The 16,624-nt window shown below is 45.0% G+C and overlaps 1 protein-coding gene across 6 annotated transcripts in view; it reads right to left on the minus strand.

Moving 5' to 3' along the window:
* The window catches only part of LOC105560297 (alpha-mannosidase 2), a 163,878-nt gene that overhangs the window by 19,540 nt on the left and 127,714 nt on the right, over window positions 1-16,624 (minus strand). For all 6 annotated transcript variants that reach the window (XM_012009295.1, XM_012009292.1, XM_012009294.1 and 3 more), the window contains 2 exons: window positions 5,780-5,952; window positions 3,178-3,311 (listed from right to left, as the gene is read on the minus strand). In XM_012009295.1, coding sequence (XP_011864685.1) covers window positions 3,178-3,311; window positions 5,780-5,952 — 307 coding nt within the window. The remainder of the gene's footprint in view (window positions 1-3,177; window positions 3,312-5,779; window positions 5,953-16,624) is intronic.

Consider the following 16,624-nt stretch of genomic DNA (forward strand, 5'->3'; position numbering starts at 1 on the left):
CAGAATCGGGTTGGGGTGAGCGTTTTTGCGGTGGAAACACCTAACCCCAACCCGATTCTGACCCAGTTTGGTGTTTCCACCGCAAAAACGCTCACCCCAACCCGATTCTGACCCGACTCTAGCCCGACTCTGACCCTCGGTGGAAACGTAGTCAATAAGGATGCAGAGTTTCAGATCAGGTAACTTAAAGCTGAGTCCTGATTGGCTCTCGCGAGCAACCCAATAGTAAAAAAATAGTATCGTGTGTCGTTGGCTCACTTTTTCCCCACTGGATTGCCTACGAGAGCCAATCGGGACGCAGAGTTTTAGACCAGGTAACCTAAGGCTAAATCCCGATTGGCTCTCGCAAGTAATCCAGTAGGAAAAGTAGTATCGTGTGCCGTTGGCTTAAATGCTGATTGTCTCTCGCAAGCGATCCAGTAGGAAAAATAGTAATCGTGTGCCGTTGGCTTGAACGCGCGTTTCTAAAATAATCAAAAAACAGTTGGAAAAAAAATAAAAGAAAAGCGTTACGACCATTCTGTTCATTGCCGTGCTCATTTCATTGCGCCGCGATGTTCGCAGGGTACACCCTTTGCGAAAATACGAGCGAACAGGTGGACAGTGTCTCGAAGACAACGCATCCCGGATTCCTCAAGGGCCGAAGCGAAGGGAAGCGCGCGCGCACTCGCCGCGCGAAAAAAATCGCGTCCGGCCACGCGCCTGATACGAAGGACAAAAGGAAAACGTTCGCGTTCCTCGTTACGCGAGGAGGAGGTTCTATTAGCAGCGGGGGAGGACGGCCGCGCACAAAGGCCGGATATATTAGCGCGCGCGGAAAAGAGGACCGCCGTCGTTGCGTGCGCGCCGCGCGAGCACAATGGAGATTCGGTTTTTGCGCGCCGGGGCGATGAATACACCTCCGGCCGTGCAAAAACAAGCTGTTAGATCCGCACGGCGACAATTATTTCGTGTGGACGCGCGGACACAAGAGCGAGCGGATGCATTATTCGGGTGAGTGCGGGCGAGTGCCGGGCGCGCGCGCGCGCGCACTCGAGGACCCTCGTCCTCCCTCGCCCTCTCACTTGTGCACGCGTTTCGGGCGCGCGGAAACCACGCGGCGACAGCTCATAACATGCTGTACGTTTTGTTGCTGCGCCCCTTCATCCGCTGTTAATGATCGTACGTTGCTCGCGGAAATTTCGTGTCGCCCGCCGTGTCCTATGTCGCGTACACGCGCGCGGCGCGGCGCGGCGCGACGCGGTCCAGATCCGTTCGCAGGCGGGAGGCATGTGCGGCGACGATATTTGTTTCCCCGTAACGTGTCGGGATCTGATGCCGAAAGAGTGACAATTAAATGCCGGTGGCCACGTTGCCGAGGTGGACCATATTCGCTCCGTAAAATTGCACGAAATGTTCCAACGTTTATCATATATGTTTGTATTATACAGGGTGTCTCGTTTTAAATGATCCACGCGAATATCTTGTCGCAGGGAAAAGCAGTACGGGACTTTTTTTACTTGATTTGGTCTCAGGAATATGCAGTTCCAACAGTGCTCCAATTATTGCAAATTTTTGTGTACGTTACAATCATAACGTTAGAAAACGATCCTTTCTTCTTTCGAAAAAGATTTTCCACAACCATGTTAAAAGGATTCGCAGTCACTTATGTGTCACGCACGATCTGCCTCGGATACAGACGAGTTAATTAGCGCCAGCGTCGAATATCAATTATAATTGAGAGCTACGGAATTGAATTAACGAGTCTTCTTTTCGCTCGACTCGCTTTTTAATAATCGCACCGAAAGTAATTCCATCCGAGCTGCTCTTTCCGCGACGCCTCTTACAGCCTTTCCTCATATCAAGTTTCCGACGTTGAACTTCTCGAGACTACCATCGTATTCCATGTTGCGCCAGGTCACGGTACGCCTGACCCGGCTGCGTTACATATATTCGGGGAACGGGCACACGTGCTACTCCCCAGCAAACATTAGGACTAATCCCGCCGCAGCTATGCGACATACGTACGATAATAGTTATTACCGTCCCTTCCCCTCGTACGAGGGCGGGCCGTTCTGCGTCGTGATATCCTGGCGATACAGCACACGAGAGCGAGCTCTGTGGAAAGGTAATCAACGCCGACTGAAATTTCCACGAGGGCGGTAAAATCTTTCGCGGTAACATTAAACCGAGTGAGAGCGAGAAGGATCCGTTTTCCTTCATTGCGAGAAAGAGGAGTAGGAGGAGGAGGTCGTAATCAGACGGCTCCGAGAGAACGAAGGAGACGACGACGACGACGACGTGGCGGAGAGCAATTTTCCGTTGAGAAACCCGCTTGCACCCGCCGCCTTATTACTCTCCCCCGCCTCCTCCCTGTCGTAGTCCTGCCGCGCGGCAGGACCGAGAAATCCTTTCCATCCACTCGAATCTTCTCCCGTTCGCGCACTGCATCGGTTGGAGATTCTTATTGCTTCCTGCCGACCGACACTTGGCTAGCAAACGACAGGGATATCCTACCTAGCTATCTACCGGTCGCCGGAATTCCGACGTCCTTTTGGTTGTCGATAGAGTGTTTTAAAGCGCCGGCTGATTTTTATAGCGGCGGAAGGAAAAGAATATCCTTCCTCGTCATGTTGGATCCTTCGCGTTTCCGTTCGCGTTTTTTATGGAGTCCTCTTTTTTCATCGCGGTTCGGAGTTCAGCGGGACTTTTACATTTTACGCGCCCGCGTCGTGGCGATCGGGTTAAGATCTTAATGTTACATTTGTTATTTTTTTTATTGTACGGCATAAAATTGATACTAAAATTTTATGTTCGCTCAACGCGCCTCTTGATTTTCCACGGTCTAACGCGATTTTCGAACTACATCGGTTTAGTTTACCCTCTTATTCTTATTATTACGTTTCTCTTTTTTAATTATTACGATAAACCTGAGCTTGCGATAGAGACATTTATTTGCAAGTTTCGTAACTTCAAAAGGATCTTCAGATCTGCCATTTATTTAAATTATTTTTACGTATTATATTTTAAAGTCATTGAAAAATAAATTCAGTACATTTTAATATACAAACTGACATTATTTTATGCAAAGTTTCATCTTTACATCGATCCGCTTTCTCTCTCCTCACAATTGTCAATTTAACGATCTGAATATGAAACTTTACAGCAAATATTTCGAATGTCGTTTCTCTCACTTACCCTCAATGAGCTGATCCAGCATAGCGTAGATGTGAGAAGTAGCTTCGTCAGTCATGACCCAGCCTCCGGTGGTCATTTCCAGTCGACCGTCCTTGACTAATCTTTTTATGACCACTTTCTTCGTCGGATGAGCGCTGGAAAACGAAAATGGAACTCACAATGCGCGAAAATAAATAAATGTAAATTTCAAAAAATAGAATCGAATCTTCCAAAGACTGCACGCAGAGAGACGTTCAAGTCTTGAGGACTTAGATGCAATTAATAGAAAAAAGTAGAATATCAGAAAGAAAGGTAGCAGTTTGCTGTTTAATATAAAATTGAAGAAAGTATTAGACTACTGAATATTACGCTTGAGTTCTGGCTCGAAAGAATCGATTTTACGATCTACGTTCGAGAAATATAGATGGAAGTTGATTCGTGTTGCGCGCAAATAATCGTTCCCCGCCGTAAATGATCAGTCCCGGTTCGACTTTGGATCAATGTCGGATTTAATCATTCTCGCGTGACTCGCCCTGACTCGTGTTTGTTTTATACCGGCTATCACGCAATTCGGGTTGCAAATCATATTTATCGCTGCCGCCGTCGCATTTCAGCCAGTTAGGATTTACGTGATTTGTGCGTCCGAGTGTTATGTACGACCTACATATCCTTCTCTATTCGAAGGTGGTTTCCACATTACGTCGTTTATGTCGGCCATAAAGCCGCCACGGATTCCACCTGCTATATATGTCTCTCTCTCTCTCTCTCTCTCTCTCTCTCTCTCTCTCTCTCTCTCTCTCTCTCTCTCTCTCTGTTTTCCCAGGTGGCTAGTAGGTTGGTTTAAGGTCGCTAAAGCTAAGGTGGTTACGCCCAGGCCAAACTGGGGCGTTTTGAGGATGAGCTTTCCTCGATGTGGGTCTGTTTAAACTGCACCGCTACCGATGTAATAAATTTTTTTATACACGCCGGATGCTGATACAATTTCCTGGCGTTTTACGTTCTCAGGGCTTCGGTGCATGTCGGCGCAATCGGCCTGATTGGTCTGCGCAATATTTTAACAACGAATATTTTGAAATAAAATACAAAATAAACGCGATTATACTGAACTGCCGTCTCCTTTTTTTTTCTAAAAATTTGATAAAACGCACAAAATTTTGCTAAATTTATTTAAAAGAAAGCTACATTTTCTATCTTAAAAGTTTTTATCGGTTGTATAACCACCTCGTTTTTTTTCACGAGGAATGACTGCTCCTTCAGCTCGGGCCGTATTTGACAATCCCCATTGCCGTTTCTCCCTAGTGATTCAATAAAACCGTATCGATCCGCGGGGTGACTAAATCTTCGAATAAAAATTACTTTTAAGCAAACCTGCGGGATCTCATTTTGTCTCTAACAACTGGCGGAGAGTAATGAAAGCGAGCTCCCCAGTAAAACTCATCCGAAACTTATCATTTTATCCCCCCCCCTCTCTCTCTCTCTCTTTCTCTTTCTCGAAATCCACTCGTGACACTTCCGCGTCTTCTTCATCCCTACTTCATCCACGGCTTTTCCACGGCTCGTTAAGAAGAGGAGAACCGCCACCCGCCGTTGTTCTCGAGTTTCCGCTCCGTTCTTTCAAGCACCAAGTGGTTCGGGAATCACCACCATCCAGTCCCCGATACTATCGCACCCTCCCCGCTCGGCCTATTTTACAACAATCCATTTCCGAGATAGATGGCTTGCGTGCGAGAACCCTGCGGTTTACTTAACATACTGACGTGCGGAACGTTTGTCTTTAATTAGAAACACAGAAGCCAATGACCGCTCCGGAGCGTTCGTGTTCTCAAAAAGCGTAGGGCAACGTCGATAAGAGGCCTCGTCAATCGCGCGAGTCGCAGGCTCGAATTTCGAGGATACAGTACGTAGCCGCGTTCTGACGTTCGCTGTCGTTCACCGTAAATTTGTAGCCTACGTCACGTACACCGGCAATGAATGCTGGTCCCGCCGAATGTACATACAATTACGCGAGGCTGTTAGTTCTCAACGCCGTTTATACGACGCTCTCTTTTCCATCGACCCACATTTTACAATTTCGAGAAAAGCTCGCGAGATTACGAGAAAACTCATCGTTTACTTAAAACACGAATGCACTAACCGGTGTTTGTCTTTAATTACAAATGCGGAAGCCAACATTCGCATTAATGAATCATCCCCCTAAGAGAATTAGATCGGGAAAACGATATTAATTATACCTCGCGAATTCCGAGAATAACAATCCGCCCCGTTGCTTTATCGGAAATTCGCGGGGCGTCGCTTCGAAGGTCTTGTTCAATTTTTACCCGCGATTGTTCCGTAGAACTCTCCAACTTATTCTTTACGTTACTCCTTCTGCAATTCGTATATACTCAGCCATTTATTATATTGACTCCGTATTATTATTTATCGCACCGGCCTTCAGCATTTTTCAATTTAAACGTAAAAAGGGCGAAGTCTGTACGTCGTTTTGCATAAATATATTACAGGTTGAAGAATATTCCTCGATACACATTTTTTGACACGGGGTACTCGAAGCGCTTCCTTCCTCTCTTTTATTCGCAAATATTGCAAAACGCTTGATCGCGTATGCATCGTAGAATGCACTCACCTGTCCCACCATAGTGATAAGAACGAAACCTCGCTCCAGATAAAGGTCATGTTCGGCCACTGCTGCAGCTTCGAGACCATGTTATTTAGGATGCTCCTCGTGGAGCTGTGGAAGTACTGCTCGAACGTCTTCAGCCATCCCGGATCGGTGTGACTGTGAGGCACCAGGATAACCTGCAACAGAGAAACGCGATACCGTCGTGAGTTTTATCAGAAACGTGCCACAAATAGCAATATGCTGGGGCGTGTAGGTTAATGCTGCCTTTCATAAAATATCTAGTACAGCCGGAAGCATTACCGAAGAGCCTTGGTAAAAGCAATAATTAATTGTGAAACGAGTTGCCGCAGGTTCCTTGTATTCGAGCGAATAAAAATAATTTTTTAAATTAACTCGATGTCAATTTAACGTAAACTTAAACCATTTTATGCGTGTACAGTAGCCTCCACAAGTTGGGGAAACACTTATGTAATAAAAGTGCGTCATATGAAAGAAACGTATAATGAAATCGATGCGTATTGCTTCGTGTTTATTTGACCGAAGAAAACTGAAACGAGGATACATACGACAAGTTCTTACCAAAGATTTAAATTAAATATTAGATTCCTCAAAGTAACCACCTTTTGCTTTAATGACTGCCTTGCATACACGGGGCGTGCGATAGATTAACTTTCGCAGAGATTCAGTCGGGATACGTTTCCATTCTTGCTGGAGAGTCTCCCAGAGATGCACTTCACTCGTAATTCGCTCTATGCGAATCCTCCTGTCTAATTCGTTATTTAAACGTATCGCAATTTTATCGTTATTTAAACGACTTGTGATATATTTAGACCAAATATGTGCACAGCTCGCTGCTGTGCCACTATTTATCTGTAAAATATAGGGCGTTTCCAAACTTATGGAGGGTACTGTACGTAGGTATGCAATATGAAATATATATTACATCTGCGACTATTTACATTATTCCTTATTATTTTTTGTTGTATTTATTACGCTCTGACTTTCATATCGCGCCAATATATTATCTAGGCACAGGAAACAGTAGATTCCGAGATGTGCTTCCTGATAATTCAATTTGTTTTAAATTAATCAGGTTGAAACTAAATAAAAGACAGAATTTTTCAGGGATAAATAATTGTCATCGATTGTTCGCTTGTTAATTTGTGGCTGTTTACCGTGAAAGACAAGAGATCAGTCGGACAGAATTTTTATCTGCACACCCAGAAAAAAGCTTTAGATTCAACAAATGAGATTCGTTGAATGCACGTTGCTTTGAATCTACTAAATTTTTATTTACTTCTACTGAAGCGCTTGCTAGATTTGAAGAAATTGACGTAGAATTCTCGTAGAAATTTCCATCTCGATGGAATAAAATTTTGGTTAAAGTAATCGCTTGTTTGAAATGAAATAAAAGCCTAGCAAGGTCAAAATTCAGATTTGTTCGATTTCAAACAAACTTCTGTCTGGGCGCAATCGACGGGACGGGTCGTTAATCAGAATCTTTCGAAATGATCTATCACCGAGTAGTACAATCCGGTCGATCTCGATTTTCGACGGTAACAGCCTGCTAACGTGGACATTCGTTAATTAGCTCGCGCGACATTGACATCGGCTTGAGGACGTTATAACGACAGCGTAATTGATACACTGCCGCGTCTCATCACTATTAATCCGCATTCGCGTAGCCGGCGAATGGACCTGCAGCTCCCAGGGACGGTTTGTGCGATTTATTAGTTTACCTCTGGTGGACTCGAGCTCTCGGCAGCGTTTAAAAAGAGTGTTTCAATCTGTCTCGAGTATCGACGTGTCGATATTTGGAGTGGAGTGCGAATGACATTCCTTTTTTCTCCCCCCCCCCCCCCGAACGGACGCGACTGTGCGGGCGTGTGCCATCGCGCGATTTTATTGCTGCTCGCTTTGTTGCTAATATTTCGCACTGGAATGCAATTAAAGTGCAACCGGATTTTTAAATTGCGAAAGCGGGACGCTCGATATAGGCTCGGATGCTTTCTGCGGCGCGACGTTGCGCCCTCCGTTGGAAACAATCATTGTTGAAAACGATAGTTTCATTCGATCGTATAAATTAAAGAACGCCCTGGCAATTGATGTCGGCGCGTGAAAAGCGAGACGTCCGATTACTTCGGCTGTAATCGCCTCGGGGTCAAAATTTTGTATCTTGCAACATAGTGAAAATGCTAAAAGTGTTCAGCTTCGTCTCTTTCTACACAGTAAAAATTCATGTGGTGAAACGTTCAAATTTTCTCGCGTTACCAAGATTTCATTATTATTTCAATGTAAAATTAACATAAAACATATATGTGGTTATTTTCGTAATATTTTTGTGTGTTATATTTATGTTAACATAATAACCTGCCACTTTATGCATGTCGTTTGAACATTGAATATCATTTCGAGTTCTTTTAACGCACTTTTTTCACGAAGTCAACCGAAACATGTAACATCGACATTGCTTAAAAATTATTTCAAGTATTCTAATTTGTAACTATTCGTACAATTTATTTAGCCTGTCCGTTTTTATTGCATCACACCTACGGTTGAAAAATGTTAGCATTAACAAAGAGAAAATTTACAAAAAAATATCTTACTTTTATCTACTTTTTGGACTCTTACGCTTAACTTATTTAATTAAATTATTTAATTTAAATTATTTAGTTTAAATTATTTAATTAAATTATTTAATTAAATTATTTAACTAAATTAAATTATTTTTCTGACTTATTACCTTACTATTTATCTATTCATTTATTTAACTTTATCCGTAATAATTTCAGATATGACATTATGAATTTGCTGCCACATCACTTTTTTGCCAGTCTGGTCGACTTTTTAAAAAATTTTCCCTTTGCTTTAATTACCACTGGCGACAATAAGCTTCATTCAATTTGGTTGACGTTAACATTTTAAACTAACAAGGGGTAATCTTCAATGTCGCCAGTAGTAATTAAAAGACTTCAGTGATAACTTGATCACATGTGGCAATTTTTATGTTTAAAACTCACAACGTTTCGACCATGGTTTGTGGTCCTTTTCAAGTGATCTAAGGGTACAAATTTTTTTGTGCTTGTACCATTGGATCACTTGAAAAGGACACAAACCATGGTCGAAACGTTGTGAGTTTTAAACATAAAAATTGCCAGACATGGTCAAGTCATCATTGAAATCTATTAACATTTTATTTTTTACTATGTAAGGGGACGGCTAGAGAGAGAGACAAAACTACTCGCATTTTCACTATAGTGTAAGATACAGAATTGACCTCGTCACGTCGACAGTTGATTCGTGTCAAAGCCCCATGTAATCTTCTAATTCATAATCGAAGCTCGACTCGATCGCCTTTCGTTGATATTCATGCAGGGAATACTTGGATAGATACACGATGCTCGATCGATCCTAGACAACTCGGTCGCAATAATTGTCTTCTCTCACTCGCTCACTCACTCTCTCTCTAATGACGCGGAATAGCGGAACGACAATGTCAATATCGCGTAATTGATATACATACCGCTGTAGCGAGTTAATAATTCAAATGACGTGAGACGCAACGTCGCGCTCGACACACAATACGCGCGATTTATTATGTGTTGTCGGCGGTGAATTTATGCAATTTGGAACGTGTCACGGTGGACGATAATTGGAACTTCTCCGAAGTTCCAGGTTGATACTCTCTTCGATGCGCGAATCCGGAAAAGCGACACTTTCGACGCGGCTCTCTGACCCTTTCTTTCATAATTAATTACTCGCTGAATTATGTTCACACAGTTACTGGGTACAACTTCAATTTTTGCAAATGCGATAATAAAAAGACATTAAATAAAATAAAAAGTATGAAATATGAAACAACAAATCGCAGTGCAATCCGCGACGCATCTTGGCACGTCTCTACCGAGGGAAAATACAATTATCGCGATTGCCGTAGATAAATAAAATACGACCGCATTACATTTCGGACGCCTTAAGTTAAACGCAGAATTGTTTGACTTTTTTTTTACGCGGATTTTAAAAATGCCGCGCCATCTCGAGAGAGTAAATAGACGCTTCGGTTTTTCGTTCGCGGGCGCAAGTACTTTTGGTGAAGCCGGAGTCGGATATTTGATTTGCAAGCTACACAAGGCGGCGTAAATCTTTTAACCGGGAATCAACTCACAGCGGTAACTGTCATCAGTCGTCGTCCCTCCGAGCGTTTCGTCCGAGCTCTGCGTTTTCACCGAGATTTCGGGCCCCGGCCACCGCCGCCGCCGCTGATCAAATTCGCGTCTGCCTTAATTTCATTTCGCGCTCACTACGCGGACAAATTGGAGCGTTCTTTCGCGCGGAACGCGCGCCCGAATTTGCGAAAGCTCTCTCGTTAATCAAAATTCGTTTCCGCCGGCCGTATCCCGCCAGTCGCGTCTGTCTCCCCCCCCCCCCCGACTATGGATAATATTATTTTCCAGCGTATTGTTTACCGTGAATTATTTTCCCTCCGATGTTTGCCTTTTGAAAAACAGGAATATTTGCACGAGTAATGAAGATTAAAATCTTATGTCGCTCTGCTCGACGGTAGTTTAATTTAGAAGAAAAGACCTGTGATATAAATTGCACGAGAAGACAAATGGCAAATTAATGCTCTGTATTAGTTTTACGTTTCGCGAATAAATCTCATTTTTTAAATCATTAACTTCATCGATCCAATAGGTAGAGGTGCGACATTTTGATGTTATATTTTGGCATATTTTGTTTTTCCGAATTTTGCATTATTTTCATCATGTTTTTGATAATGTCGTGGTCAGAGGTGGGCAGAGCTTCAATAAGATGACTTAATGTTTGGTAACATAACAGCGTGGAACGAATTACTGAAATCACATATCATTTTCAGGCTACAAAAGCAGTAACATGTTAAAAAAAGTCTTAGGTATAAATCTCTTTGGTTTAGCCCTAAAATTGAACAAAAAGAACTGAATGGTAACATTTTACAATCTCTAGCAAAATTATTGATGTCAAAGTAACAAGAAAAAAAAGTATTAATCCTTCAAATACAATATTTACTTGCGGCTGCAGACTTTTTCTCTGATACAAGTGATACAACATTGACGTTAGAAACGTTTACTAAGGAAAATTGCGATTTTTGGCGTTATTTGGACGCCATGTTGCGTGTTGAGGATCATTTTGCGTAATTCTGCGTGAAGTTGGGGGCTCCAAAATGTAAAGAAATGACATTAAGGACGTTCCTGGGGCATTTTGCGATATTTTGCGTATAAAAATAACATCGAAATGTCGCACCTCTACCGATAGGGTTCAGAAAATGTAATGTAAGGACAATTAAAAATCTGTGTCACTTGAAATGTGATATAACATGCAACTGAACACGGTTAAACGTCTTTCCCGAACGCGCAATTATTTACGTCGCTTCCTGCAAATGTGCGCTTTTACACGCATTTCCCTTTAGAGAAAGGAAAGCTCGAGAGCGCCTAGTAAGCAACGATGAAATAATGATTGAGAATAATGAAATAAAATGTGCATATTCACAATAAGTCTATCGTACGTACATACGGGCGGGGTAACGCTGATCGCGATAGTAGTCGAGGGCCAAGAGCGACGCGGAATCTATTTCGCAGGACAAATAAGCGAAGTTGTCGGCAAGCTGCAGGCGGATACTCGGCTACATACGAGACGCGTAGCAGCCAGGGCTTATTGGTATGCATGAGACAAGGCGCATCGGGTCATAGCGCCCCTTTAATACACCCTCCCGCGCCCTTTGCCCTCGCCCGTTCTCACCGGTCCACCACCCACAGCGTGCACAGGGCGGCGGTAGACCGTCTTCATCCCCTTTACTCGCTCCGCACGACCCACGGTGTACTTTGTCACCTCGCCGGTAACTTCGCCAGCTACTTGCTCGGATCGCTATTATCGTCCTTAACCGCGACAACCGGACGGGAAGATGGAGCGCGCGTACACCGGGAGTGCCCTCGCAATCACAGCCGCTGGTGTTACACCCAAACGCGGGGACCGAATTGGAATTCAGATTGAAGCGTAAGGGAGCGTGTCCCGGGGTCTCGGGCTGCGCCGGTGGAAGCAATTGCCGCGCCCGTTAATGGCATCGAATATTAATACCGCGGGTGAGGTAGCGCGATACCGCGCCCGAGACGGGCGCGGGAGAAGTCGACCCGGACTACTCGCCGGACGCGGGCGGGCTGATCCTCCCCGTAGCGAGGCGAGATCAGACTTTTAAATTGGAAAACCGCGCGCGCGCGATCGTCATCTGGATCGTTCGGGATCTATTTCTTCATCCCTCCGCGACGACGGGGGCGACGGGAAGATAAGCGCGACGGCGAAAAGGTAATATCGATAAGCGAGAGATATACGAGGACCGTAAAGTTTCGCGATCGCAACGCAAGCCGCGACGATCCTTAAGTGGATCGCGCGGTGGAGAGGGGAGGAGGGCGGTCGATCTTACGGAGCCGCCGCCGACGCTTCATTCCCGCCGTTCCACAGCCTTGATCGAGGCGCGCTCGTAAAAAGTGCGACGCGGATAAAAAATGGAGATGATCGTAAGGAGGTCGGGGTGAGTCCTGACGTACAACCCTGACGACCAACCCTCGTTTCATTACGTTGTATCTGCCGTCGAGTCGGCCGGATAGGCGATTGACGGTAAGGGAGGTGACATTTTTCCCGGCTGTTTTTACGAGTATCGGTCGTATAGCTGGAGAGAAGGAGAAGAGAGAAAGAGAGAGAGAGAGAGAGGGGGGGGAGGAGAAATGCGTTTCATCTTCCGCGGGTAAAACTCATCGCGGATGATCTTGCGCGACGCGAAATTGCCGGTGCGTTGTTTGCGCGCGTTCTACTTTTTTTTTACGGGTCGCCTCCAGGAAAATACGTCTCGATCGAGAACTCGATCGAGGTTAATCGAAACCCTATCGCTCCGCCGTGCTCTGCGCGGCTGCAAATTTAGGAATCTCGTTAGAGTGGTGCTACAATCGGTTTCGGGGACAAGATTAACGTCTTCGTTCGCGCCTGCTGTGCGGCGAATTCAAACGCTTTCTTGGGTCGCGCAAATAAAGCGCGCGGGAGGAAAAAAGAAAGGCTCGGCTGCTTCTAATAGTTAGCGTTAAATCTAGCTTTCTAAATAAGTAGCTCTCATTAAAGAAAAAAATTGCGGCTACTAAAGAAGCTGCAGTTTTTTTTCTTGCAATTAAAATATATAAAGATTAAGTATAAACTCCTTTGGCTTATTCCTGCAATTTATATAACCTTTTCCGCCTTCTATTTTTGCCCCGCGATGTTATCAAAAAAGGAGTTCGGGATGGCGCAAAATTATACCTTCGTGCTTTTTACGTCTCTCTGCGCGAAACACGACGCGGAAAAAATTGTGCTCTGCGAAGAACACAGGTCCATCTGTCTTTCTGTTCATCTCGTTATTAAGACTAAAAATTTAGCCAAGGGACCGTTAACACTGTAACAAACCACCCAACTTTTCGAATCTCCCAACGGTAAAGACCAAACTTCGGGAATATGTAGCTACTGGTTGCAGCTTCCCTGTAGTTTCGCGGTAACGTATAAATAACTCTCTTAAGAAGTTCGCGGCATTACATGCGCCGTGGAAAAATTGTTACGTATAATCACGGGCGCTTTGCGCCGGCTTTATCTCCCACGACTAATGATAATGGTTATTCGGTGCAATGCTTTGTTAAAAATTTCATCAGAAATTTTAAACCCGTTAAAAATTTATTCTGTAATATAACGATAGTGTCTATTCAACCCAACACTTTGTCAGAAATTTCGCTTTTAAGTTTCATTATGAAATTTTATTAGTTTATCTTGAACGGGGCGTGCTTTTATTTTATCGAATTACAGCGTTCATCATCAAATTGGTGCGCCGTTGAATTTGCCGGTGAAAAGGGCGATATAAATATTCGCAGGCCACAATTCCGATTGGCCACGAAAGGAGGAATGTGACGCGAAGTTGGCTCATCTCTCCGATTTCTCCGTAGAATGCAAATAATCCCGAGTATTTCCTCGGTCGAGGCTCGCCACTTTGTTTGAGGGCTTTTGAATGTATGTATATCTCTGGATTGCGCTATTTATACATCGACCGAGAATGAAATAGTGTCGTCGAAGGAGTAAACAACGTGACCAACGGAACAAATACGAAGACGCGAAAGTGGAACGCGCGTTAAGGTTCTCGCGTTTTAGCATTCCACTGTAAAGTAGGTAATAAACAGGATGCAAACACTCCGAAAATGTATGCCTCAACTTTTCGTTCTTCACGAGGGAAAGACCAACAATAAGTATTCCGAATCCCGCAACAGGGATGTAATATGAATAACAAGGTCTGATGTTACGCCGGACCCACCCTTTGCTGAATGTATCGACTGTACCGATGAAACGTTTCGCGACCACAATACGGTAGTTTTTAAGGGGAATTATTCAAATCTCCCTTGTATTTTTTTACATTTTATATTTTCCGTGTTGCGTTTTCAATTTTTATCTCACCGACGAAATAACGCCGGAAAAATTATATAGGAATATGATTACAATATTTTTCACCCGTCCGCTAACGATACGTGTCGAATATACGCCATTCCTCCGGAATTAAAAATAAAACATTTGCGGTTGGAAAGACTCGATGTCTGTCTACGAGGCCATGGTACACTATTGTAAAATTAAACAGCACTCCCTTAGCAGTTCTCCGTTCGACATTACGGCGCCAGAATATGCTAAGTTCGCATATTCATGATCCGCAGTACCTTGCGCACCCTTACATCTGTTACGAGGTGCTCGTGTCGTGCCCTTTTGTACGCTTACGAAGAATGTCGTGCAAGACTGGTACGCGCGCACCAGCGAAAATGTGCCCGTTCTTTGAGAAACTGTCGCGCCGCGAGCGAGAGAGCGAGAGAGACGCGCGGAGAAACCTCGTTAAGGATCTCTAAAATGCTTGAGAAGACACATCGACATACTTAATTGACTTGCCGACACAAAATGCCACGGGTCAGCGCGACCAGGATGTTGCGAATATCGATGTTGCAAATTGGCACCGTAGATGCGCCTTGTTACAGGCAGATTCTTTAAAACCGTATTGCTCTCCACAAGTTAATAAAACACAATATAATTATTTTATCTACATTTTCATTTCTCCAATTATATCGCCACCTGTTATTGCTGTCGTTATTAAGTGCAGTTGCTCAGTATCGTATTATCATTATATCTTTGGAGGATAGCGTCTGTGAGAGAAGAATCCTGCTACTGTGTCCGATCTGTTATTAGCGCGATCGACTTCCTATAAACCGATAGTGATTACCCATGCGACTTGATGGCGCGCTTCTTTTCCGAGGGTCGACATCGCTGCCTCCGAAATCCCCGTATCAATACGGGCGAATCCGGATACGAGAGGATAGCAAGTCCGTCGACTTGCGGGTCGCGTTCGGTGCATCCCGATCGCCGAAATCGCGTCCATTTCCCGCCATTGTCGGACACGTTTTCCAAAGGGCCGCCAGCGTCCGCGCCATTGTAGTCTTGACGACAATGGACTGATGAGCCGGTATTGTCGAACTCGTCGAATTCTGTTTGCACCAGATACGAAGGGGCGACGCGGCGAGGAGAGAGAAAGCAGGGGGCGGCAGAGAGAGAGATATATATCTCATAGTTCGCGAGACGACGCGTCTATCCAAAAATCGAGAATCAGTCTGCTTTTTCTGTTTTTGGACGACGGGCCGGCTCGAGTAGTCTCGTGCTCGTTGGGCAAACAAACGCGCCTCGTCGCGCCAGACATTCGCAGCATCCGGATCCGTAATCCCGGGGGATTAACTCGAGACCGGAGCGAACGAGTATTTTCTTGACGGGACGAGAGTTGAGATTCTGTTGGCTCGCGCGGCTCCGAATATCGCGAACGACGGACGCGGGAGCGTACGAGGCGTCGCGTCCTTTGCAATTTTCTTCGAGAAGAGCGCGAAGCGAACCGAGAGAGAGAGAGAGAGAACCAGAGCCAGGGAGAGACGCGGAGAGACAGGGAGAGACAGGAGGAGAGAGGAGGAAGGGGGATCTCTGCCAATAAGGCGGAGAGAGAGAAAGCAATTATACCGGCGCGCAATGACTTTTACTAGGAGACGCGCGAACCATTGTAGCGGCTCGTGACAACATCTGGAGAAAAACAAGAACTCGTAATTACGTGCTGCAACTGTCTGCTCCTCCCGAGGAGTATTGTATTGTAGAAGCCCGGGACGGGCCATTTCAAGTCGCGTCAAAGTAGAAATTGCGCGCGTCGCCCGCGACTGTCCGCTCTACCGTCGAAAAATTATTTAACTTGCGGCGCGGAGATGTTTTACGCTGTCGCAAAAGTTGGAGCGGGCGCGCGAATTAGCAAGTCGATCCCGAACTTGGTTGAAAAACGTCCGCGATACTCTCCGAGCGCCGCGTCATCGCGCGCACGTACGTTCGGAATTCATTCGGCGGAGCGTCTTATTTCTCCTCCGAGACGGATCGAAGGGTCGACGCGGGCCGCAACGCTCCTACCCGCGGATGAATTTTACATATTCCGGATTTTCCGCGCGATTACCTCACGCGGGCGACGTAGAATTCCTTCTTTCCACGCGTAATTACCCGCGCCGTTGCCTGGCGCGACGCCACGTTAACGCGCGGCTCGTGATTTTACAACGGAGAAATAAACAAAGCCGCATATGCAAGAAGCGCTAATTTATCATGTCGCGCAGCCGCCTCCGAAGACAGGAGTTATATAAAATCAAAGGGTTAAAAAAAACAAATTATGAAATCTAACATTAGTGCGCGACAATGTCGCTTGCACAATACCAGCTTGCATCTATGCTACACGCGTGAACATCCTTCAGATAAAATATT

The sequence above is a fragment of the Vollenhovia emeryi genome, unplaced genomic scaffold, assembly GCF_000949405.1.
Source record: "Vollenhovia emeryi isolate VEMERY1.0 unplaced genomic scaffold, V.emery_V1.0 DF939234.1, whole genome shotgun sequence".
NCBI lineage: Eukaryota > Metazoa > Arthropoda > Insecta > Hymenoptera > Formicidae > Vollenhovia > Vollenhovia emeryi.